The sequence below is a fragment of the Bos mutus genome, chromosome 15 (genome assembly GCF_027580195.1).
Source record: "Bos mutus isolate GX-2022 chromosome 15, NWIPB_WYAK_1.1, whole genome shotgun sequence".
Classification (NCBI taxonomy): Eukaryota; Metazoa; Chordata; class Mammalia; order Artiodactyla; family Bovidae; genus Bos; species Bos mutus.
In genome coordinates, this window is record NC_091631.1 from 17,946,696 (window position 1) to 17,971,834 (window position 25,139).

The 25,139-nt window shown below is 45.6% G+C and overlaps 1 protein-coding gene across 1 annotated transcript in view; it reads right to left on the reverse strand.

The window, feature by feature from the left end:
• Positions 1–25,139, reverse strand: part of KIAA1549L (KIAA1549 like) — a 128,983-nt gene that overhangs the window by 17,500 nt on the left and 86,344 nt on the right. Inside the window, exon 18 of the mRNA XM_070383083.1 lies at positions 8,789–9,139. Coding sequence (XP_070239184.1) covers positions 8,789–9,139 — 351 coding nt within the window. The remainder of the gene's footprint in view (positions 1–8,788; positions 9,140–25,139) is intronic.

Here is a 25,139-nt window from a genome sequence, read left to right on the forward strand (position 1 = left end):
TAGAAGGGACATGGTCTGCTCAAGGTTCCCGGTCCCGATGTCCTTGGGCAGGGGGCGAGGGGGCGGGTCAGGGCCATTCTTTCTAGCAAACCCAGTGGAGAGTGAGCCCAGGTGAGACTCCCTGTGTGCTGGACCCTCCTTGTGCACATGCATCCATCCAGAGGGGGAATCCGGTCAAGATCAACCTTGGCGGGGGGTAGCACTAGAGGGGTGACGGGTCAAAGGGGGCAGCCTGCAGTTGGAGGAACAGATCAGGGTCTCAGGCTTTGCACTGGTGGGAGAGCGAGGACTTACAGGCCAAAGCCACCTACTCTAGTTGGAGGCCACTGTCCAGAGCCAGCCAGTCAGCCCCAGGCCAGAGCGGATATGCCAGTTTTTCCATTCCTGCTGACAGTGCTGGCTTCCACTGCGTGGCGCCCCTTCCACCGCACTGTGAATACTGCTCAGCCCAACCTGTGTCTACCTAAGGCCCCATGCAGCTGGAAATAACTTTACATCCTATTGCACGAAGTAGAATCTTCCAGAGGATAGTTCTTATTTAGTTGAAAACAGAGGGTGTGGTAACTGAAGACGGACCCCATGGTGAAAACCCAGTGTTTATCTTGATCTCTCAGCTTACCAGGAGTTACTGAGAGCAACACTGGGGCTCTCAAGGGCCTGGGATTCATAGAAGGTTTGAGCTGGAAAGAACAGGAGACACCAAGACCTCACTCCTTACCTTAACACAGAGGCAAAAGGAAACCCAGAGAAGTGAACTGACTTGCCCAAAATCACATAGCCAGTTTAAGGGCGCTGTCTCAAAATTCTGAGCCAAGGGTGGCGTGGTGCAGAGCGTATGGGTTTGGAGTTAGACAAAAGTGGAGTTGAAACCTGGCTTGACCTTGACCGGGTGCTTGACCTCAAGTAACTTACCTCTCTGTACCTGTTTTCTCATTAGGTAATGAAAGTAACAGGATCAAACCCCATTTCAAAGGCTGTTTAAAAGACTCATTTTATATGTTGATGTGATGTCTGGCACATAGTGGGTACTCAATAAATGATATGCTCTTCCTTCTGAGACAAGATAATATTTTGATATAGTAATTGTAGTAACCAAGACCTTGCCACCACAGTTCCTTGAATCCAGGGCCCTTCCCCTGCCCCAAGAACATCTTGCCTTCCTGCCCCAGGGAAGGAAGTTCACTATCACTCAAGATGGCCCAAGAGCCAACTCTTCCTGGCATTTCAAAAGCTAAAAGCTATTAAAATGCAAGAGTTTAGGATTTTGAATATCAAAAACCTAAGCCCTTAAAGCACTCAAAGCTGATGCCAAAACAAACTTTGAAAGAAGTGAGGTACCTTTAGACCAGCGGTCCCTAAGCTTTTTGACACCCTGGACCTGCTTCATGGGATACAATGCTTACGTGGAACTGGGGAGGGGGGTGGTTTCAGGATGATTGAAGCGTATTACATTTATTGTGCACTTTATTTCTATTATTATTACATCAGCCCCCCCTCAGATCATCATGCATTAGATCCTGGAGGCTGGCAATCCCTGGTTTAGACCACTCTGCCCCTGTATTAGGCAAAGACCCTTAAGTAAAGAAGAGCAGAGCTTAGATGCTAATGAGCCTGGAGAAGGGGCTCTGTGTCCCATCTCAATCTGGGAGAACAAGGGATGGAGAGGAGAGAATAAACAGAAGGACAATGCTAGAGAGCGGAGAGGGGCAAGGGTGTGTGTGTGTGTAAGGACGATGCTAGAGAGGGGAGAGGGGCAAGGGCGTGTGTGTGTAAGGGCTAGAGAGGAGAGAGGCAGAAAGGGAGAGAGAAGGCTCAAGCATGGGAGGAAGGGAAAGAGAAGTCTGGAGAGAGCTTGTAAGTAGGGGGACCAGGAAACATCTGTGCTCTCCCCAGACCAACACCTGCAGACTAGGTGGAAAGGAGCGCTTCTCAGAGGTGCCGCCCAGAGTAGTTAGATGAGAATAAAATGAGACCAAGTACTGAAGCTTTCTTCACCCTCTGACCATGCTTTGCACCATGTAGCCACCCACCCCTAGTCCTACACACACACAAAATAAGCTTAATCAGAGACGGGGAGGGAGGCCCTATACTGAGACTGAGCTTTTGGCACTAGAACGCCATTACAGAGAAACAGTTACCTGTCTTGCACACCTGAATTTGTGAGCTGAGCTGCATATTTCTCTCCTCCCTCCCTCTCTCCCTTTCCACGCAGTATTCCTGTACAAAATGTGATTTTTACTTACTTGAATGATTTCTCTAAGCCTGAAGGGATATGCATTTGCCAGACACTGGGCACGCTGTTGGTTTTCAAGGGGGATTCCTCGGGGCAGCCCATAGGCAAAGATCTCCAACCTAGGCTGTCCCAGTTAATATGGAGCAACCTACCTTCACAGACTCTGGGAGTTGCAACACCCCATTGTTGGCAGCTAGCATAACTGACTCCATCTTGGGCCTGTTCAGTTCCTCCTGTCCTTCCATTGACCCTACCCGGGACTGTACCGCGTGGTAAATCACTTCTGTGCTGTCAAGGGCTTTGTAGTTAATAGATATCATCTAATGATCATTAGGTTCCAGGTGGCCTCTCTCCCTGCACCCATAAGACTAATTACCCATCATAAATCTTGACTTAGGAATGCACTGCCTGACTCCCTGTCCCCCAAACCCTAGGTTAACTATAAAACTGTCCCAGTAGCCCCTCTGCAGTGTTTAGTGCAGCTGCTAATGCTTCTGGATTGCCCCCTGCCCCATCCTACCCTGTACGTAAGTTACTCTATACTATAATACTGATCCATTGATTACATGGAACTGCCTCATTTTTCAGTCTCCAGATACCTTCTTGGTTTGTTGGGTGTCCTCCATCCTTAAACACCATTCAGCACTGCCTAGGGTAGACCTCTCCTGTTGTTCCAACTTCACCAAACTGCCAATGACTTTTATGCAAGAACTAACATTGACCACCCCCCCCCCACTTCCTGCCCCACCAAACCTGCCTGGATGGGAGCTCAGAATAGATTCAAATTAGATTTGGAGAAACACAAGAAATGTTTAACATTTTTTGAATCCAAGTGCTGTGGATGTAAATTCCTGCCTGATATGCCTGGTTATCTCATCATTAAGAAAGTTTAAGACGGAGTCTTTTGTTTTATTTTTGAGGGGAGAGGAGGAAAACAGGCTATAATCTTCTCAATTCTATCTTAGTAGAGATGTCTGTCTTACAAGGGGCTATGATAGGAATGAACAAAACCCCATCCAACTGGGGAGGCTTCCTGATAAGAAGAGCACACGCTGAAGTTTAGATTTGAGTTCTCATCAGAGCCTGGGACAACCTACTGGCTTACCTGGCCAGAGGGTGGACAGAACATGGGCTTTGAAGTTGGAGAGCCCTGGGTTCCAGCCCCAGTTCTGTCCTGTGTCACCCTGGGCAAGCTTCTTTACTTCTCCAGATCTCAGCTTCCCATGGAGTACGTGGGGGATAGTAATGTTGACTTCATGGGGTGGTTCTTAGATCAGAAGAGACAATGTGCGTGTGTGCTAAGCTGTGTCTGACTCTGTGTGACCCCACAGACTGTGGCCCACCAGACTCCTCTGTTCCTGGGATTCTCCAGGCAAGGATTCTAGAATGGTTGGCATGCCCTCCTCCAGAGGATCTTCCAAACCCAGGGACTGAACCTGCGTCTCCTGTGTCTCCTGCACTGCAGGTGGATTCTTTACCACTAGTAACACCTGGGAAGCCCTGGAAGAGACAAGAGCACTTAGCCTAAAAACCTATTTAGTGGGAGCGCCATAGATAGCAGCTGCTGTTATTATCACTGTTAGTTACATTTGTCAGGCCTCTAGTGGGGAAGATGTTTTGACCCTGCTGCCTTTCTTGGAGGGCTTCCTGGGTAGCTTAGTAGTAAACAATCTGCCTGCAGGTGTAGGTGACACAGGAGATGAGGGTTTGATTCCTGGGTCGGGAAGATCCCTGGAGAAGGAAATAGAAACTCCAGTATTCTTGCCTGGAAAATTCCATGGACAGAGGAGTCTGGTGGGCTACAGTCCATGGGGTCACAAAGAGTCAGACACAACTAAGCATGCACACATACCTTTCTCAGCATCCCCTACTCTGACGCCAACAGGAAGGCTATAGGATATTTTCATTCCACTTGGCAGAGACCCATTATGGCTGCTAGCAAAATTGGATTGGTCATTAGGTGTCAAGTCCAATTTCTTCACAGATTCAAGGGGTAAAATATGATCAAGAGTCTCCTGAACTGCGGTGCAGGAATCCCCAGCTGCCAGCAATAACCTTCTCCATGATATAAATGCCATCAGCCTGGCCGAATGCATTTAGAACCAGCAACTTCCAATTATCCCCCAGTAGAGCTTGGAGCGCTTCCTTTTTGGAAGCTGAAAAGTAATCATAGTTATCATTCTAAATTGCCACCTTGTCCATTGATTTCCATATTATCATAGCACAAGAGGGCTTGGCAAGAACTTGGGTTAAGAATTATCATTGCTACTGTGTATTGTTAGCCATTTCTCTTTTCATTAAAATAAGGACCTCATGTGTTGTTGGCAAAAGAAAACCTTAACAATGAAAAAACTTCCTTTGATATTTGGTTTGATGGACAGTCTCTCTGCTGTGTTATTTCTCAGTCCACTTCCATTCTTTGGTGGCTTCATTTTTTCAAAGTATATAATACTAATGTTTCTGCCTTTCTTGGCACAACTGCCAATCCTGAATTATAGCAAACAGAACTATCTAAGCTTTCATATCCCCACAATGACATTTTTAGATGGTTTTGTTAAATTGAGGCATATGGATGTGGGTTGTGGCATCTTCTGGACTGTCATTGGAAGACTCATCCCAGTTGTTTAAGTTTTTCTCTCTGAAATTCAGATCTGTTCACAGATCCCCAGAATCTGGCCTCCAGCTAGAGGGGCCCAGTCATTCCTGAGGATCATCTTTAAATAGAAGTGAGGCTTCCCTGAGCACCCAGAGCATGCTCTTAAAAAGAGTATAACGGGGTAGAAGAAAAAGATGTCATCTCAGAAGTGTCAGGAAAAGGGAGATAAGCAGTGGAACCCAGTGGGAAAAAGAGAATATTTTTATAATAATGGCTACATTTATCCAGTAATTCCATGTACCAGGCTCCATACGAAGCACTCTGATTAAAATCCACTAATACCTGTTGGGTGCTAAGTGCCAGGACCATGCTGAGCCTTTTTCATGAATTATCATCCTTTCCCCACTGCAGCTCTCTTCTCATAGACAGGAGGCTCAGAGTTACGGTCACCGGGTAAGGTCATACAGTTGGTGAGTGCCATCCCACTCTGGGTAGAGGGAGAATTTGGGGATATGGTCAATGTCTGGCATCAGAAAGGATGAGTCAATGAAACTGAAGTCAGTATGGATCAGTGTAAGAATGGATACAGGTAGCCCTCCCCCAAAGGACAGCCACTTTATGTGGTAAGATTAGAGTGTTTTCAACATCTCAGTGAGAAAATCCCTTCTTTCCCCATAAAGAACAGTACCAATTTAATGGGCAATTAGTTAAGAAAACTGTAATTGTGGAAACTGTAATACGACTGTCATGGGAAAGTATTTTAAAGTACCTGATTTGCAAGGCTCAGTGAGCATTTTTCTAACTCTTTCTGAAAAAAAGGGTATGTGGATTCTCATCTGATGGGAGCATGGCCAGTGGCGGCCCCAGAGTTGCTGGCACTCTTCTGGAAGTCAGTGCTTCTTGAACAGATCCAGCAAAGCTCCTGGATGGCAGAGGCAAACTCCTATTCCTGAAATCTGGGCATTGACCTTAGTCTTCTATTTAACTTAAACATTGTACTGAGGGGACTTCCCTGGTGGTCCAGTGGCTAAGAGTTCACACTCCCAAAGCAGGGGGCCCAGTTTCAATGTTTGGTTGGGGAACTAGGTCCTGTATGTTGCAACGAAGACAGCACAGCCAAATAAATAGTAAATATTAAAATAAAGTCCTTTAAAACATTAAGAATTTTGCACTGTATTCCACCTATATCTCAGGAAAATGGGATGCAAAAAAGATGTCCCACATTTACCTATTTCCTTTACTGACTTTGCTCTCTGGGTTTGCATATCACAGGCTGAGAAAAATGACTCTAATATCAACTCAATATCAGTTTTCCTTCTGATAATGTTGTACTTTCCCTAAATTGGCTTTTACTTAATGAAAGACCATAAAGTGAAGGCACTCAGTCGTGCCCGACTCTGCAACCCCATAGACTGTAGCCTGCCAGGCGCCTCGCCCATGGGATTTTCCAGGCAAGAATACTGGAGTGGGTTGCTATTTCCTTCTCCAGGGGATCTTCCCAACCCAGGGATCAAACCCAGGTCTCCCCCACTGCAGGCAGACTCTTTACCATCTGAGCCACCAGGAAAGCCCAAAGTGAAAGTCGCTCAGTTGTGTCCAACTCTTTGCAACCCCATGGGCTATACAGTCCATGGAATTCTCCAGGCCAGAATACTAGAGTGAGTAGCCTTTCCCTTCTCCAGGGGATCTTTCCAACCCAGGTATCGAACCCAGGTTTTCTGCATTGCAGGTGGATTCTTTACCAGCTGAGCTACAAAGGAAGCCAATGAAAGACCATGTTGACCAGCAAACAAATATTCTGGCCCACCTGGTCATTCAGCTTCTCACTGCAGGTTTGTAAGTTAATATTAATAATAAAGCAGTTTCAGTGAGTTTAAGCAGCATGATCTGATCACCCTGGAGTGAATGGACAAAACAGAAATTCTGCACCTGCCAACCTAAAGACAAACTCTTGCAGTGATGATGACCTCATCCAAGTACAGGTGTCCCTGCCCCAAAGGCTCAGTTTGAAATAAATTTTGGTCTCTCCTGATAAGAGTTTTATCAACAGGGAAAGGCTGGGCCAGAGACTGACATTCAAAGAGAAAGACTGAGGGGATTAGGAATAGTGTTAAGATATCTCAGGGACCTGGTGAAGGAGGGAATCTGGAACAAAGAACAATAAGGAAGTTCACAACAGTGTGTAGATTAGGTAGTTACGTAGCATAACAGCAATTTACTAAGTGCCACTGTAGTGGTGCTGTTGGAGGCTGGTGGTTGAAGTTATCAAAAGGCTCCACAAGCTCATAGGTGTCCCGAATAGTCTACTGGAAAATGAAAGAAATAATACGATAGAGAGACAATATAACAGCAGAAGGCAGGTTAAGAACATGGCCTTTGTCATCAGATGGCCTGACTTTGGGTCCTGGCTCCGCCCCTTCCTGGCTGTGTGACTTGAACAAGCTGTGAAACCTCAGTTTCAACGTCTGTAAAATAGGGATAAACTAGTAACTGTCTCAGAGGCATATAGTAAGAACTAAATAAATGAGTTACCATACTTATAACACTTAGATCACTCCCTAGTAACAGTGAAGCACTCAATAAATGTTAGCTTTTATTATTGTTGTTCACTCGAGAAGTTGTATCCAACTCTTTGCAACTCCATGGACTACAGTATGCCAGGCTTCCCTGTCCTTCACTAGTTCCTGAAATTTGCTCAGATTCATGTCCATCAAGTCAGTGATGCCATCCAACCATCGTATCCTCTGTTGCCCCCTTCTCTTCCTGCCTTTAATCTTTCCCAATATCAGGGTCTTTTCCAATGAGTTGGCTCTTCACATCAGGTGGCCAAAATACTGGAGCTTCAGCTTCAGCAATAGTCCTTCAAATGAATAATCAGGATTGATTTCCTTTAGGATTGACTGGTTTGATCTCCTTGCAGTCCAAGGGACTCTCAAGAGTCTTCTCCAACACCATAATTGGAAGCACCAATTCTTTGGTGCTCAGCCTTGTTTATCCAACTCACATCCACACATGACTGCTACTGGAAAAACCATAGCTTTGACTATATGGACATTTGTCAGCAACGTGCCTTCTCTAGCTTTTATTAGATAACTACATATCATAACCACAATTTATAATGCTCTATTAATGAGTAACTTGGAGATAGGGCATGAAATATTACAAGGGTGGAATCTATATATCACACAAAGCATTGTCTATTATGGTCTGTGGCTTATAAAACTATGTCCCTTTAAAAAGATTATCTATAGATGCTATGGTGATGAACTAATTAAATGCAAACTAATTAAAATGGTTGCTTAAATCATGGAAGCCTTTAGTCACTGGGTACTTTCTCAAATACTGAAGTACAGTTACTAGTTAGTGAGATGATCATGACAAACATTTATGGCATTTACTGGGTGCCTGGCATCCGTCTAGTACCTCATGTTAATCTTTACAACCACCTTAGGAAGTCGGTTGTTTTTCTTATCTGTTTATTTCACCTGTAGAAAATCTAACATCCCCAAGTCACAAAGCCGCTGAATGCTAGAACTGGAATTCAAAGTCAAATCACCCGCCTCCAGAGCCTCTGCTCAGAACCACGTGCTCCACGGCCCCCTGATATGGGGCCTTGGCCTACATTTTGACATTTAAATGAGGTCCTTGCCCTTGGGGTTGTAGAAAACCACCAGTGCACAAAGAATGAGGTCTGGCCTTCACAGGAGGGATAGAAAAGGAAATTCATTCAAAAACGTGCTTCAGCTGGACATCAGGGCTTACCCGTGCGCCTGTGCCCATAGGACTGAAAGATTTAGGCTTGGATCAGGGAGGGAGGACGGGATGAGAGCCCAGCAAAGGTCGTCTCCAAATCCCAAGATGGCTCATCACAAAAGTCCCCACCCTGAGACCCCTGTGGGCACATCCCAGGACAGGCAGATCTGATGATGACAGGCAGATTGGAGGGACATCTGACTTACCGGCCGGGGCAGACTGTACTGGTACATTTCTGGGCGGTAGGTCGGCACCCACTGCACCCCAGCCCTGGGCCGGGTCATGGTTCCCGGAGCGCTGGTCACCACCTCGGAGTAGGGCAGGTGCTGGGCGGAGCCGTAGGCCTCCGGGTGCCGGCCCTGGCCCGCATGGCCTGCCGATGCCAGGCTGAAGGCCTCCTCTAGCAGCATGTGCATCTGCTGCCGGACCTCGTCAATGGAGGGCTGCGAGCTCAGCGTGGAGGTCTCCGAGTGGCCTTTCACCTGCCTCGAGCGGCCATAGCCCCGGGGCTCGTTCACCCTGTCGATGTTGGTTTCCTCTATGATCTCAGGCTCCGTCTGTGGGACCAAACAAACGCCCCGCGATTTGTTAATGAACTTTCCTTCTATTAATGTTGTCTGTAACTTACTCTAAAATGTTCCATTTGGACAAGTGATGTTAGGCATTTGTGCTAATTTATGTTATACCCTAGGTGCCCTCTCCAGGAATTAACACTACAGGGCTATTCAGCTCATATTGTATCAGTGAGGCCATGCTCCAACTATCTATGTGAAATGAACCTTAGTTATTGGAGCATAAGGAATGCATCTGCTAAGTCGCTTCAGTCGTGTCCAACTCTGTGCGGCCCCACAGACAGCAGCCCACCAGGCTCCCCTGTCCCCGGGATTCTCCAGGCAAGAACACTGGAGTGGGTTGCCATTTCCTTCTCCAATGCAGGAAAGTGAAAAGTGAAAGTGAAGTCGCTCAGTGTGTCCGACTCTTAGCGACCCCATGGACTGCAGCCTACTAGGCTCCTCTGCCCATGGGATTTTCCAGGCAAGAGTACTGGAGTGGGGTGCCATTGCCTTCTCCAAGGAATGCACCAGGCTTTGCTAATTAGCATAATGAGGATGAGAAATGGCTTCTCACTGATGACATTAGCAGTGTCCTTTAAATCAGGGGCCCCCAACCTCCAGGATCTAACGCCTGATGGTCTGAGGTGGAGCTGTGTAATAATAATAGAAATAAAGTGCACAATAAATGTAGCGTGCTTGAATCATCCTCCTGAAGCCACCCCCCAACCCCAGCCCCAGGCCATGGAAAAACTGTCTTCCACAAAATCTGTCCCTGGTGCCAAAAATGTGAGGACCGCCGCTCTAAAACCTTTCACTGACATTCTTTACCCTGTGTCTTTTAGGTAAAGGAATCCAGAGCACCTTGTAGTCCACACCCAAGGGTTGGTGTTCTAGACCATAGACTAACTCTCTAAATGGTCCTGTGCCCAGGGATTGAGCCAATTGCTGGTTGCCTGATGCCATTTATCAGAGAGAGTAACAAAATCAGATCTCAAAGTGTGGAGCCCTTAGAAGCTCTAGGGTCAGGGCCCAGCAGTCAGTGCCTTAAGAAACCCTTCAGGAGGTTTGGATGGTTGCTCAAGTTTGAGACCCACCGCTCGAGAATGTTCGCCTGCCTTCTTCCAGTGAAGCTTCCACTCCGGAAGCAGTTGCAGTACCCAAATGGGCAGAGAGTTGGGACTTGAGCAGCTTCCAGAGCAGGCTGCTTGCCCTGTGTTATGTTTGCCAGCCTGTGAATGCTTATTTAATAAGTCTGCATGTGTGGCAGGTTTTGCTCTGAGATTTGCTTTTGTAATAAGATGATGGTGGGACTGTGGAGACTAGTTAATCCACATCCACTTCAACTATGCCCATGGCTACTGCTATCTGCTAAAAGAACCTGAGAGTTCTGTGTGAATAAGCTAGCATAGATTAGTTTGCCACCCTGCTCTCCATCCATGACACAACTGACACCTTAGGAAAATTAGAAAATACAGATAAATAAGTGGAAAAGGGCAGAGAAGCCTCAGGGCAAAACCAAGAGATGAGGAACTGCCAAGAAACGCCACCAAGTTGCTGCGCTCAGGCAAATGCTGCCACAATGACCAGGTCTAAAAGGCCAGCCGAGAAGATAAAAGACAGCACAGGAAAGCTGTTCCAACTGGAACGGTTACTTCATTTCTTGATGTTTTGGTTTCCTCGTCTGCAAAATGAGGATAATAAGACCTGCCTCAAAGGGTTTTATAAGGATTGAATGAGATGACCGAGGTAAAGAATTTAGAACAGTAGCACATGGTAAAAACACAATAATGGTGGCTTTTATCATCATCATAATTGTCATTATTCTTTTATTCATTCAACCACATGTTATTTATCACAAACAGAGCACTCAGATAGGCTTCCTGGTGGCACTTCCGGGTGGGAAAGAACCCGCCTGCCAACGCATGAGACTTAAGAGACGTGGGTTCTACCCCTGGGACTTGAAGATCCTGGAGGAGGGCATGGCAACCCCCTCCAGTATTCTTGCCTGGAGAATCCCACGGACAGAGGAGCCTGGTGGGCTACAGTCCATGGAGTTGCAAAGAGTCACCGAGAGACTGAGCACACATGCACAGAGCACTCAGATACAGAAGAATGTGCACATTAAGAAAATGTCACCAGGGAACCCATTCATTAAGGGGAGCCCTTCCCTCCTTAAAATCTAGATGCGGAAGGTCAGAACTACATTATTTTTCATGTTTTAAAATTTTATTTACTTTTCTTTAGTATTAATACACACACATTAGAGAAGAAATAAAAAAAATACAGAAAGCATGAAAAAGAAATTAGACATCTCCTGTAACCTTATCACACAAAATTAGGGCTTGTATAGTTCAAGATCAAAAGACAAGATTCTCTGCCAACTTGCAAGTCTAGATTTATCAGCACATTCACAAACAGTGAATAATTCAGAATACTATTTTTATATCAACACAAGCAAGGATAGATTTATGGAGTAGAGTGCAAAATTATCTCTGTGATAATAAATAAGAACTCAAAGACATTTCATGCCTGGGTGTATGCCTCCAGATCCTGGGCTGGAGATGCACTGGGGCTCTTATGCCTGGGGGTTCTTTAGGGAAAGGTTTGAGATCACCCTTGGGGAAATATGCTCCCTGAAGACCCCAGGGATACCTTCTAGAGTAATGAAAACAACCTCTTTTTTTTGGTCGTTGTTAACTTTTCATTTTTTGTATATACCTAGAGCCTGTTACACAGACTGAAGGAAGTCTGAAAGCAACTTCTGAACGACATTTTCATACAACACTTAGAACATTCTGAATGAACTCCAGAGCCTGAGGGACTTGAGGAGACTGTTTCACTCAAGCCCTCTTTTAAGGCTGAGGAGCTGGAGGCCGTAGCAGTTAAGTGACCGACTCTGTGTCCACCAGAGCGGGCAGCGGCACAGTCTTGCTCTCCCAGCTCCAGTCCCAGGCACATCGTGCTGCACCCCGCTGCCTCTCACAGCTCCCCATCAGTGCTGGTTGCCACCCACACACTGCCTTCCCCCTGACATCTCCTGTCTCCCTGGTAAATAATGGATGCCTAGGGCTACACTGCTCCCAGGTGGAAGATGAATGGCGCTGAGGCAGGCTATGAATCTCCCCTCCCGTCAGCTGTGCTGTGCATTTCCAGTCATACTGGTGGGTCTCTTATTATGTGAATTTATAGTTGTGCCTTCAGCAGAGCCAAAACAAGCTTCTTAGCAACAACTTCCTACTCTCCCATTTTCCTAGGATCCCTGGGGTGGGGCTGTACTGATTGGGGAGGGGGTTCTCTGAGCAAGGCTTGGGGAAGACATTATCTTTGCCAGGGAGGTGGAGATACATTCTGTAGAATCCCATGGCTTCTACCCCATAACACCCCAATGGAAATCAACCTCTGCTCACCCCGCTCAAGTTTTCATCTTGTGCAGGGGGGGTCCCTTTAATTGGAGGGACCAGAGTCATAACCCAAGTGTGACCTCAACAGGTTTGCGCTAAAGAAGTCCTGTATTCCCACTGTTCTCGCTTGGTTGTTTAGTCTCCTGATGTCTATGGAATGGGAACAAGGCGAGCGCTCATTATTTCCTGGGATTTCCCATTTTCATATTTGATTTGCTTATTTAATCTCAAGCAAGTCTGACTTGTCTCTGAGCCCATTTTACTCATCTCTCGTGAGCTGAGAATAAGGCACTTGGCATTCAATAAAGCTTTGTGAAACTGAACCAAAATGGAAAAAAAAATCTGTTTAATTAACCACGAGTATTAATAGAATTTGAGGTTAAGATAAAGGGCCATGTTCCCCCCAAAATTTCCTCCAACACTGCAGGACCACAGATAAGGTACATGAACTCCCTATGCCTCAGGATCCTCACCTGAAAAATGGGAGCACTAACTGTGGTCTGGGATGTCCCTTCTAGTTCTTACATTGACTCTGATTTAGGCTGATTTCTTGGACTCTGTCTGCTCTAATAGAATCCACATTCCTCCTACAATCGTGGTTCTTGGGAGAATCTGATGTCCACTCATAAGGGCAATCCCTCCTCCCTCTGTATCGCCTCTCTCCCTACCTCAAAATATACGAGTAGTGATAACTTTTTTCTTTTACTTAACAGATAACTGTTGATTTCAACCCCATGATCAGCCTTGGGTTGGGAGTTGCACATATAATTAATAAGATAGTGTCATAGTCCTCAAGGAGCTCTCAGTCTACAGAAGGAGACAAGTGACACAACAATAATAATAATACCAGCAAATGTTTACTGACAGCTTGTGTGCCAGACACTGTTCTAAGTGCTTTATATAAATATTACAATAATCTGTGAGGCAACAACTTATTATTATTCTTATTTTACAGTTGAAAACATTATTGAGGCATTGACAGATCAAATATCTTGCCCATAATTGGTGGAGCTGCATTTTGAACCCAGAAAGTCTGATTCCAGTACCCAAGTTCTCACCCACCACATATACAAACAGATCCAATACCGTTACCACAGATGTGGGCTCTTACAGAGGGACAGGCATCCGTGACCAGGAAGACAGACTACAAAGTAATACTTGAGATAATCTACCTCATCAGATTGGGCTTCCCAGGTGGCAGTAGTGGGAAAGAACCCGCCTGCCAGTGCAGGAGACGTAAGAGATGCAGATCCAATCCCTGGGTTGGGAAGATCCCCTGGAGGAGGGCATGGCAACCTACTTTAGTATTCTTGCCTGGAGAATCCCACAGACAGAGGAGCCTTGTGGGTTACAGTCCATAGGGTCACACAGAGTCAGACATGACTGAAGCAATTTAACATGCACACACACCTCATCAATTACTATAAGGATGTAAAGCATCGATGTGCAAATATCAAGTGTTTAGAAGACTGTCTGGCACATAAGCAGACACTTTCATATTATCTGTCTCCTCCCACAAACTGGGGGCTCCATTAGGGCTGGGTCAGTGTCTTACTGCTATATCCATAGCCCCCAATTCAGAACTTAGCCCAAAGCTGAAACCAGTAATTGCCTCTTAAGCAAAAGAACTGAACACAGCAGGTGCTCAGAGCTCCTTGAGGACCTGAGATGTGCCGGTCCTGTGCTAGGCTTTCCATTTGTGGCCCCTCACCAACCCCCGAGGATCGTGTGGTTGTCCCCATTTTCCAGGTAAGACATATGTGTCAACTGGTTTGACCTGCTCCAAGTCCTTCTCCCTAACGTGCACATTTTTGAAAATACCTTTTGCTTTTATTTGACAGAAAGGGGTGACAGGCACAAAGACAGATCTCAGTGTTGGCTGATGGTTGGCTCGGGTACAAATGTCAGTGGTGTATCTGGGACAGAGAATATATTTTTAAACCTCCTTAACTTAGGGTTTACCATACTTACTTTTCCAACCTTATAATTCTGAGAAGCACTGGGGAACTTTTTTTTTTTTCCAAATGATTTTTATAAATCAATCAAGATATACTTCAATAAAAATTCTAAGAACTAAATCAGGGAATGTCTGTTCATGGTAGAAAATTAGAAAACATAGATAAGCAAAAGGAAGGAAATTAAAATCCACTCTAATCCTATCACCAGAAATAACAAAATGTTAACATTGTGACCTTCGTGCATGTCCTTCCAGCTGTTTTCTATGCATATGAAATAGAATGAAGATTATGAATGCTGGCATATTCCCAACGCCCTCCCAGTTGCTCACCCACCCCACCCATCACCCTACTCCAGTTAGCTACAAAGAATCCTGGCTTGGACCATCTCAGTTTCTCCCCTCCTCTTCTTCCAAGCAGAGCCCACCACTTGGCACAAGATTCTCTGGCTTTTGTGATGGAGAACAGAGAGTATGGGAGGGCACTAAGGCAGAAGGGGAGAGGGCTGCACGATTGTCTTAGTGGGATTTTGGGTAGAGACGCAAAAGCAGCTATGTAGCATGTGAATGGGAAAGGAATTAAGGATATTGAAAAAGTATTACTGGACATGACAGGATAGCCTTCAGATACAGAAGCAGAAGTAGGGCTTTCCTGGTGACTCATGCAGTAAAGAATCTGCCTGCAATGCAGGAGACCCGAGTGCAGTCCCTGGGTCAGGAAGATCCCCTGGAGAAGGGAATGGCTACCCACTCCAGTATTCTTGCCTGGAAAATTCCATGGACAGTGGAGCCTGGCAGGCTACAGTATATGGGGTTGCAAAGAGTCAGACACAACTGAGCAACTAACACTTTTCACTTTCTTTCATAACTATTTAAAATGTACTTTTGTTGATATAATTCTTTTGACTTAGATACACTCTCAGACTAAGCCATCTGGGTCATGATTTTACAAACAGTATAATCGCACACATATATATTTTGTAAATGTATATAAATTAAATGTCCCATTTAATAAAAATCCTCCTACATATATGAATATATATGGATTTATGTATATATAAAATAGAAGTATATATATTTTGAAATCTTTTTATACAACATTGCAAATAAATATATCTGTCAATAAAAATATGGTATTTATAGGGAATAACTTTAAAAGATTTCACTGCATTCTGCTATATGGAGTTTTCAACCTATATGTAACTATCCACTCTTTTATGTAGTTTCCCAACAAAAGTGAAATCTGTATATTGTGGTTAAAATTCTGAATATAACCATGCATTTAGCCTTATGTTAAATTCCTGGAAGTAGAATTACTGAGTTAGAGAAAACGTACATATTTAAGATTTTGGATACTTATGGTATATAAGTGAGATAGGCTGAGACCCAGGACTTTTTGCTGTCGTGTCTGCACCTGGACAAACATCTCCTCCGGCAACAAAATACAAAGAAACTAAATATAAGGGACTAAAAATAACTGCATACATGTGCTGTTGGGCCAAATGATGAACAATAAGATACAAGAGGGCCACAAACCACCTGCCACTTGTGAAGTGCCAGGAGCAAAAGCAGAGCACTACATGATCCCTGCACTCAGATACCACCAAGAGGGTGGGCAGACCACCTAAGCTACGCCTCCTGCCCGACCCACCAGATCCACCCTCCCCCTCACCCACTAAAGGAACCAGCTCACCACCCCCCTACCTTGGGAGCAAGCAAGGGCACCTGTTTCTGATTTTCACTCCCTTGCTTGAGTTCCTCTTCTGATAAGAGTTCCTCTTAACAATTTCTATCGATTAAAGATCTGCAGAGTACATCATGAGAAACACTGGGCTGGAAGAAGCACAAGCTGGAATCAAGATTGCTGGGAGAAATACCAATAACCTCAGATATGCGGATGACACCACCCATATGGCAGAAAGTGAAGAGGAACTAAAAAGCCTCTTGATGAAAGTGAAAGAGAAGACTGAAAAAGTTGGCTTAAAGCTCAACATTCAGAAAACGAAGATCATGGCATCTGGTCCCATCACTTCATGGTAAATAGTTTGGGAAACAGTGTCAGACTTTATTTTTGGGGGCTCCAAAATCACTGCAGATGGTTACTACAGCCATGAAATTAAAAGACGCTTATTTCTTGGAAGGAAAGTTATGACCAACCTAGATAGCATATTGAAAAGCAGAGACATACTTTGCCAAAAAGGTCTGTCTAGTCAAGGCTATGGTTTTTCCAGTGGTCATGTATGGATGTGAGAGTTGGACTGTGAAGAAAGCTGAGCACCAAAGAATTGATGCTTTTGAACTGTGGTGTTGGAGAAGACTCTTGAGAGTCCCTTGGACTGCAAGGAGATCCAACCAGTCCATTCTAAAGGAGATCAGTCCTGGGTGTTTATTGGAAGGACTCATGCTGAGGCTGAAACTCTAATACTTTGTCCACCTCATGCGAAGAATTGACTCATTGGAAAAGACCCTGATGCTGGGAGGGGTTGGGGGCAGGAGAAGAAGGGGACAACAGAGGATGAGATGGCTGGATGGCATCACTGACTTGATGCACATGAGTTTGGGTGAACTCCAGGAGTTGGTGATGGACAGGGAGGCCTGGTGTGCTGTGATTCATGGGGTCGCAAAGAGTCAGACACGACTGAGTGACTGAACTGAACTGAAAGATCCCCAGGGCTTCTAGGTTGGTAACCTATGTATCCTCAGCAGCAAAGGCCACAGATATCTAGAAGAAATTAAGGCCATTTCTTTTCCACCCCTGGACACACAGGCCCCTCGGATTGAGTTTTATGGTGGCCACCGGACAGAGCAAGCATATGCAATCTTTCACTGTTAAAAGAACGCAGCCATACCACACATCTAGGAAGGCCCACACGGTGGCTATTTACGTGACTTCAGCTTCTCTTTGAAACACCACAGGAACAAACTTGAAGGAAACTATAGCCCTGCTAGGAGCCCCAGTTATCTTATTTCTGGAAAATATTCCATCAGATTGCTTGGTCTTGGAACACATTCTGTAGCTATAAGACTTCATCAAAATTTAAAAAACAGTTTTGTTTTTTTTTTTAATCAGACAAGTAATGAAAAGACAAGCCACCAGCCAGGAGAAATATTAGCATTTGTATCCAGAATATATAAGTGTTTCCTATAAATAAATAACAAAATGACAAACAACTTAACTTAAAAATTGGGCAAAAGGCTTAAATTGACACCTTAATAAAAGAAAGTACATAGATGTCCAATAAATGCATAGAAAGGTGCTCAATATCATGAGTAATTAGGGAAATTATATCATTTCACATTCACTGGAATGGCTAAAATTAAAAAGATTAATCACAAATGTTGGTGAGGTTGAGGAGTAGAATTAGAACTGTCACAGTCCTGGGGGGAGAGTAAACGGCACACGTAGTTTGTAAACCTGTTTGTAGTTTTAAAAAGTTAAACATACACCTACACTAGGACCCAGAAATTCCAGTACCACTATATTTATCCAAGATAAATAAAAACATATTGTCTTTGTCTGTTCAAGCTGCTAGAATAAAATAACACAGCTGGGTGGCTTATAAACAGTACAAATCGATTTCTCACAGTCCTGGAGGCTGGAAGTCCAAGGCGGGCAGTGTGGTTGGGTGAGGGTCCTCTTCCAGGAATCATATTCCTAACTGTATCCTCACATAGAGGAAGGGGCAAGGTTGCTCTGGGGGAATCTCTTAAATAGGGGCCCTAATCCCATTCATGGATTCCATACTTAATCCTGATCGCTGCCCCCAACCTCCTAATACTAACACAATGGGGATTAGACTCTCACAGTTGGAATTTTAGGGAAACACACATTTAGACTACAGCACATAGGTTCACAAAACATGTGTGTGAAAATGTATATAGCAATTTTTCTCTAGTAGCTCCAAACTGGGAACAACCCTAATGTCCAACAATAGGATGATGGATAAATAAATAGTGGTATGTTCATACAACGGAATAGTACTCAGTAACAACAGAAAGTAAACTACTGAATACCAGACCACCTGACCTGCCTCTTGAGAAACCTATATGCAGGTCAGAAAGCAACAGTTAGAACTGGACATGGAACAACAGACTGGTTCCAACTAGGAAAAGGAGTACATCAAGGCTGTATATTGTCACCCTGCTTATTTAACTTATATGCAGAGTACATCATGAGAAACGCTGGGCTGGAAGAAGCACAAGCTGGAATCAAGATTGCCGGGAGAAATATCGAGAACCTCAGATATGCAGATGACACCACGCTTATGGCAGAAAGTGAAGAGGAAGTAAAAAGCCTCTTGATGAGAGTGAAAGAGGAGAGTGAAAAAGTTGGCTTAAAGCTCAACATTCAGAAAACTCAGATCATGGCATCTGGTCCCATCACTTCATGGGAGATAGTTGGGGAAACAGTGTCAGACTTTATTTTTTGGGGCTCCAAAATCACTGCAGATGGTTACTGCAGCCATGAAATTAAAAGACACTTATTCCTTGGAAGGAAAGTTATGACCAACCTAGATAGCATATTCAAAAGCAGAGACATTACTTTGCCAACAAAGGTCCATCTAGTCAAGGGTATGGTTTTTCCAGTGGTCATGTATGGATGTGAGAGTTGGACTGTGAAGAAGGCTGAGCGCTGAAGAATTGATGCTTTTGAACATTGGAGAAGACTCTTGAGAGTCCCTTGGACTGCAAAGAGATCCAACCAGTCCATCCTAAAGGAGATCAGTCCTGGGTGTTCACTGGAAGGACTGATACTAAAGCTGAAACTCCAATACTTTGGCCACCTCATGTGAAGAGTTGACTCATTGGAAAAGACCCTGATGCTGGGAGGGATTGGGGGCAGGAGAAGAAGGGGACAACAGAGGATGAGATGGCTGGATGGCATCACTGACTCGATGGACATGAGTTTGAGTAGACTCGGGAGTTGGTGATGGACAGGGAGGCCTGGCGTGCTATGATTCATGGGGTCACAAAGAGTCAGACACAACTGAGCGACTGAACTGAACTGAACCCTGTGTTTGGCGAAATGTGCTCTTAGAGCTCACCTTTGGACGTGTGATCTCTGTGTCCTTGGGGCAGAAAGGGAGCGTCTCGGGTACCCCTTACAAAGCCCTTGTCCAGCCCAGTCATGCTGGAGAAAGACGCCCTTTGAGGAATCCAATCCTCTCTTTAGTGAGTACAATTCTGATCACCAATGTGTAAGTTTTTTCCCCACACATCCAATTCTTGACACCAGCTGGGTGTCCTACAGTTCAACTCATTTCAGACACTACCCGGAGAAAGCATCAGATGCCACAGGTTAAGAGCTCAGTCCCACCAGACTGCCCTCCATCCCCACCGCCCCCTCCCCACCGCAGAGGCCAGTCCCAAGGCCAGGTTGTCACCAGTGCTTCTGACCAATGAGCTAGACAGAGATCAGAGGCTCCAGCAACCTCCTCTTTAGGTTCAATTAACTTCCTGGAGCAGCTCAGAAAGCTCAGAGAAACATTTTACTTACTAGATTGCTGGCCCATCACTAAAAGACATAAATCAAGAACAACCAGATGGAAGAGATGCATAAGGCACTAGGGGGAAGGGCAGGGAGTTTTCATACTGTCTGAGGGTACCACTCTTCCAGAATCGCCACCTGTAAACCAACCTAGAAGCTCTCCAAACCCACTTCTTTTAGGTTTTTATGGAGGCTCCTTTGCTTAGGCATGATTGATTAAATCACTGGCCATTGGCCATGGAACTCAATCTCCAGTTCATCTCCCCTCCCTGGCGGTGGGCATGAGGTTGGAAATCACATATTGGGCTCCACAGGCAACCAGCCACCATCCTTAGGTGCTTTCCAGGTCACCTCTTTAACATGAAGAACATTTAATGTTCCCATCACTCAGGAAATCCCAAGGGGTTTTAGAGCTAGCTCTGGGCCAGCAGCAGGGACTAAGACCAAATAATGTATTTCTTTCTTTCTTTCTTTTTCTTTTGGCTGTACCAGGTTTCAGCTGTGGCATGTGGGATCTAGTTCCCCAACCAGGGATGGAACTCCAGGCTCCCTGCATTGGGAGCGTGGTCTCTTAATCACTGGACCACCAGGGAAGTCCCCAAGTGACATATTTCTTATTGTAAATCACAATATCACAGTATGTGAGAAAATTCACAGCAGGCCTGAAGTGTCTAAAGTGTTAGAATGGAAAAGAAACAGAAAAAAGAATATCCTTCTCTCCTTCATGGAATATTAGCCATAGCAACAACAGCTAATATTCACTGTGCATCTTCTATGTGTTTTATGAGCATAATGCATTTAATCCTCACATGCTTACTAATCCTCACGTGGGTACTAAGTTGCTTCAGTTGTGTCCAACTCTTTGCATCCCATAAACTGTAGCTGCCAGTCTCTTCTGTCCATGGGGATTCTCCAGGCAAGAATACTGGAGTGGGTTACCATGCCCTCCTCTAGGGGATCTTCCTGACTCAGGGATCGAACACACATCTTTTGTGTCTCCTGCATTGGCAGGTGGGTTCTTTACCACTAGTGCCACCTGGGAAGCCCCTTAATCCTCACAACAACCCTATAAGGCAGGTACAACTTGTATGCCCATTTTCCAGTTCGAGAAACTACAGCAGGTGATGAAGTAATTAGCCTAGCTTCACACTGCCAGTGTTCAACCGAGCTGGACCATGAACCAAGCCTAGCTCCAGAGGCCATGAGCATAACCATCACACAGTACTGCCTGTGAATGCTGAGAACAATACATTAGCCAGAGTCATGCGTTAGTAACAAATACTTACTAAAAAGGGACCAACCTGAAATAAACACACAAGAATGGCTTTCTGCCATGGGAAGCTATTTTGCTTTTGCTCTTAAGGTGAGTCACTACCTGCTTTTTCTTATCTTCTTAGCTTAGTTGACCCTGCAGGCAACAAGGCTTAACCCAAGCCAACACTATTCTGTAACAAAACAGGCTCTCCCCATTGCCAACTCAAATCTCCTTTTCCCCATCCTGTCTCTTGAAAAAGCCAGACAGATTCACAAAATCCCTCTTGGTCATTCTATCTGCCTCCAAGATACAACCTTCAACAGTAGTCAGGCCTCCCCAAGCGCATGGGAAGAAGTAGTCATGGGCTCATCGCCTTGCCGATTTTTCCCTTTATGGGTGGTCAACCAAAGGTGTGTTTATCCAACAGCTGAGACTGGAGGGACAAGTGACATGGACGATTCTCCTGGTTTTACTCCTTAAAAGGCCCAACAGTCAATATTCCTCAAGGAGCAAGTACTGGGGTGGCCTCAGCATCCATCCACTCCTCTCCCTGGGTCTCAGGCACGGTCTCTGGGGTGGGGGTGGGGGATTAAGCCTGTCCCAGCTCTGCTGGTGACATCTGCCTGGGTTAAATCAACCAGTGGACCCCCCTCCCCCTGCCCACCACTCCCACCCCAGTGATACAGGGGTAGAGTGGGCATTGGACCTACTGTGGCTCAGTTAGAGTGAAAAACCCAAAAACTTTCAATTCATGGCTGGCTCTTGGGTTGGCCAACACAGCATGTAGACACAAGGCTCGAGGCTGCTGCAGGAAATGGCTATTTTCAGTGGAGAGAACCAACCTGTGCTTAAAGCCAACATATGAGGGGGCAGCACTGCATAATGCAGAGAAAAGGGGCACCAGTCAGACCAGGCCTGCATTTACTCTACCCAGTACATGTTCTTCATGAGTACAGTCTGAGCTGGGCTGGGCTTTCTGTTATTTTAGCCAAAGCATCCTAACATAACCACCATTTAGACTGAACTTCAAACAGTAACATGCATTTGTCTATGGTATTGATAAGCCAGTCAAATCAATTGTTTATATGGCTCTGAGCTAAATCTGCCCCATATTTTCAAGTCTCAGCTCCAGAGTCACTTCTGGTTGACACTTGTTTGTTCGTTTGCTCAACAAATAGAGACACTGCGTCTGATATGTGCTGGTTCGGATTCTGAGTGCTGAGGCTTCCAGGATGAATAAAACATGATTTCTGTCCTTGAGGAGGGTGGGGGTTGGGGAATAATACAAGTAAATGCACTTGGGAGGAACAGGAATAAGGAACCTGATGAAGTGAGTCCCAGGTACTAAGTCAGACTCCAGATGCGGGGTCGAGGAAAAGATTCTCAAGGAGGCATTTAACCGAGTTCTGAAAGCACTGCCTGAATAGGCAGTTTTGTTTTGGTTTTTTTGAAGATTTTTTTTTTTTTTTCTTGATGTGGACCATTTTTAAAGTCTTTTTTGAACTTGTTACAATATTGCTTCTGTCTTAGGTTTATGTGAGATCCTAGCTCCCTGACCAGGGATGGAACCCACACCCCCTGCATTGGAAGGCAAAGTCTTAACTACTAGACAGCCAGGGAAGTCCCAAGAATAGGCAGTTCTTAACTTGGAACAGGCTTGTCCCCAAAAGACACTTGGCAGTGTCTGGAGGCATTCTGGGGCAGTCACAAGTGGGAGGGGCTATTGGCAGCTGGTGGGTAGAGGCCAGAGATGCTGCTGACCATCTTACAAGCACAGGACAGCCCTCCCTCCATACAAAGAATTATCCAGCCCCCAGATCAATAGTGCCGAGGTTGAGCAACTTAAGCCAGAGGGAATGGATGTTCTGAACAGAGAGAGAAGCACAGGCAAAGATGTGCAGATGTGAAACCACAGGGCAAGTCTGGAGAGGGCGGGGAGGGCTGGACCCAACAGGTAGCTTAAGGAGCGGTGAGCATCAGCCAGAAGGGCATGTCGGGGCCAGCCGGAGCATCTGAGCCCTGAGCCGGAAGCTTAGGGTTTGAGTCTTTTTTTTTTTAATTGGAGGCTAATTACTTTACAATATTGTAGTCGTTTTTGCCATACATTGACATGAATCAGCCATGGGTGTACATGTGTTCCCTATCCTGAACCCCCCTCCCACCTCCCTCCCCATAGGGTTCGAGTCTTGTTCCCAAGCCCCGAGGAGCTGTGCTGTGCTGTGCTTAGTCGCTCAGTCATGTCCAACTCGTTGTAACCCCATGGACTGTAGCCCACCAGACTCCTCTGTCCATGGGAATTCTCCAGGCAAGAAAACTGGAGTTGAGTTGCCATGCCTTCCTCCAAGGGATCTTCACAACTCAGGGATCAAACCCAGGGCTCTCCTGCATTGCGGGCAGATTTTTTTTTTTTACCATCTGAGCCACCAGGGAAGCCCACAAATACTGGAGTGGGTAGCCTATCCCTTCTCCAGGGGATCTTCTCGACCCAGGAATCAAACCGGAGTCTTCTGCATTGCAGATGGATTCTATACCAGTTGAGCTTCCTCAGGGAAGCCCCCCTGAGGAGCTACTGAAGGATTTTAAACAAGGGCGTGTATTTTAGAAGGATTCCTCTGGCAGCTGTGAGTGAGACAGACGGGAACAGACTTCCAGGAAGACTTTCTGTTCTCATCCAAGTTCACTACCCCAACATGTTGCATATATCTCTACGTGTCCCCTCCACTAGCCTCCAAAAGCACCTTGGGGCAAGCACTAGTTAATCCGCCTTCTCTTCTCCATAGAGCCTCACACAGGTAGTACAGTGGAATCACATGTGGGGCTCAGATGCTAATACCAGCAGAGAAGGTAGTTAAACCTTTGAAAATTCATCGTCATCCACATAGCATATATGCATGGCCTGTGTGTACAATCTTATACAAATAAGAAACAGGTCACCTATAATGCACAACATGAACAGAATATAGGCAAAAGCTAACTTTTTTTTGCAATATTTATATTTTTTCCCTTATATATATTTTCCCTATATATATTTTTATCTTTCAGAGACTATATTGTGGAACTGGCAGATGTTAAACGCACAAATGATGCAATGGATCCAGTGCACTTGAGAAATGTTTGCTGGAAGAAATGAAGGGGTAGCAAGTACCGACGTGGGGTTCTAATTTGTCCTCTAGCTTTGGATCCTACAGGGATTTGAGGGCTCCCTGTGGGCCAAGGACCAGAGTTAGGAGCAACCAGCATGGGGTGGATGGTGCTGTGCTTCTCCAGACTCGAGGGTTTCTTCCCTAGCTGATGGGCACATCTCCAGTCCTTGGCTGTCATCTGGGTATTACCCTTGCTCTCCCCTGGCATTAGAGAGAACAGGCAATGCCAGCTCTCTCACTAGGAACTGTCCTTGGCTAAAGTGAAATGCCTCACCCAAGGACACACAAGGACTGGTCAGTACTAGAGGCTAAGAAACCAGATGCTTCTTGAAATCTTGACACAACTCTTTAGGGTTGCGTGAGTTACAGCGCTCCCCGGGGGGAGGTCTTGTAGTTCCTATACCACATCCGGACCTTTAACTCTGTCCAATCCTCCTTCTTTCCTTCCCTCAAGGTGTCCACACCAAGAGTGTACTGGGTGCACTGACCTGCAGTGAGCAGCTGCCAATGCAGATGTAAGAGATGCGGGTTCAATCTCTGGGTTGGGAAGACCCCCTGGAGGAGGACATGGCAGCCCCCTCCAGTATTCTTGCCTGAAGAATCCATGGACAGAGAGGCCTCACAAGCTATAGTCTCTAGGGTCACAAAGAGTCAGACATGACTTAGCACACATGCACACACTGATCAAGAGGCTAAGAGGTCTCAGAGCCCAGGAGAGGCAGGATGGGTAGGTGGTGCCAAGAACAGAAGCAGGCAGCATCC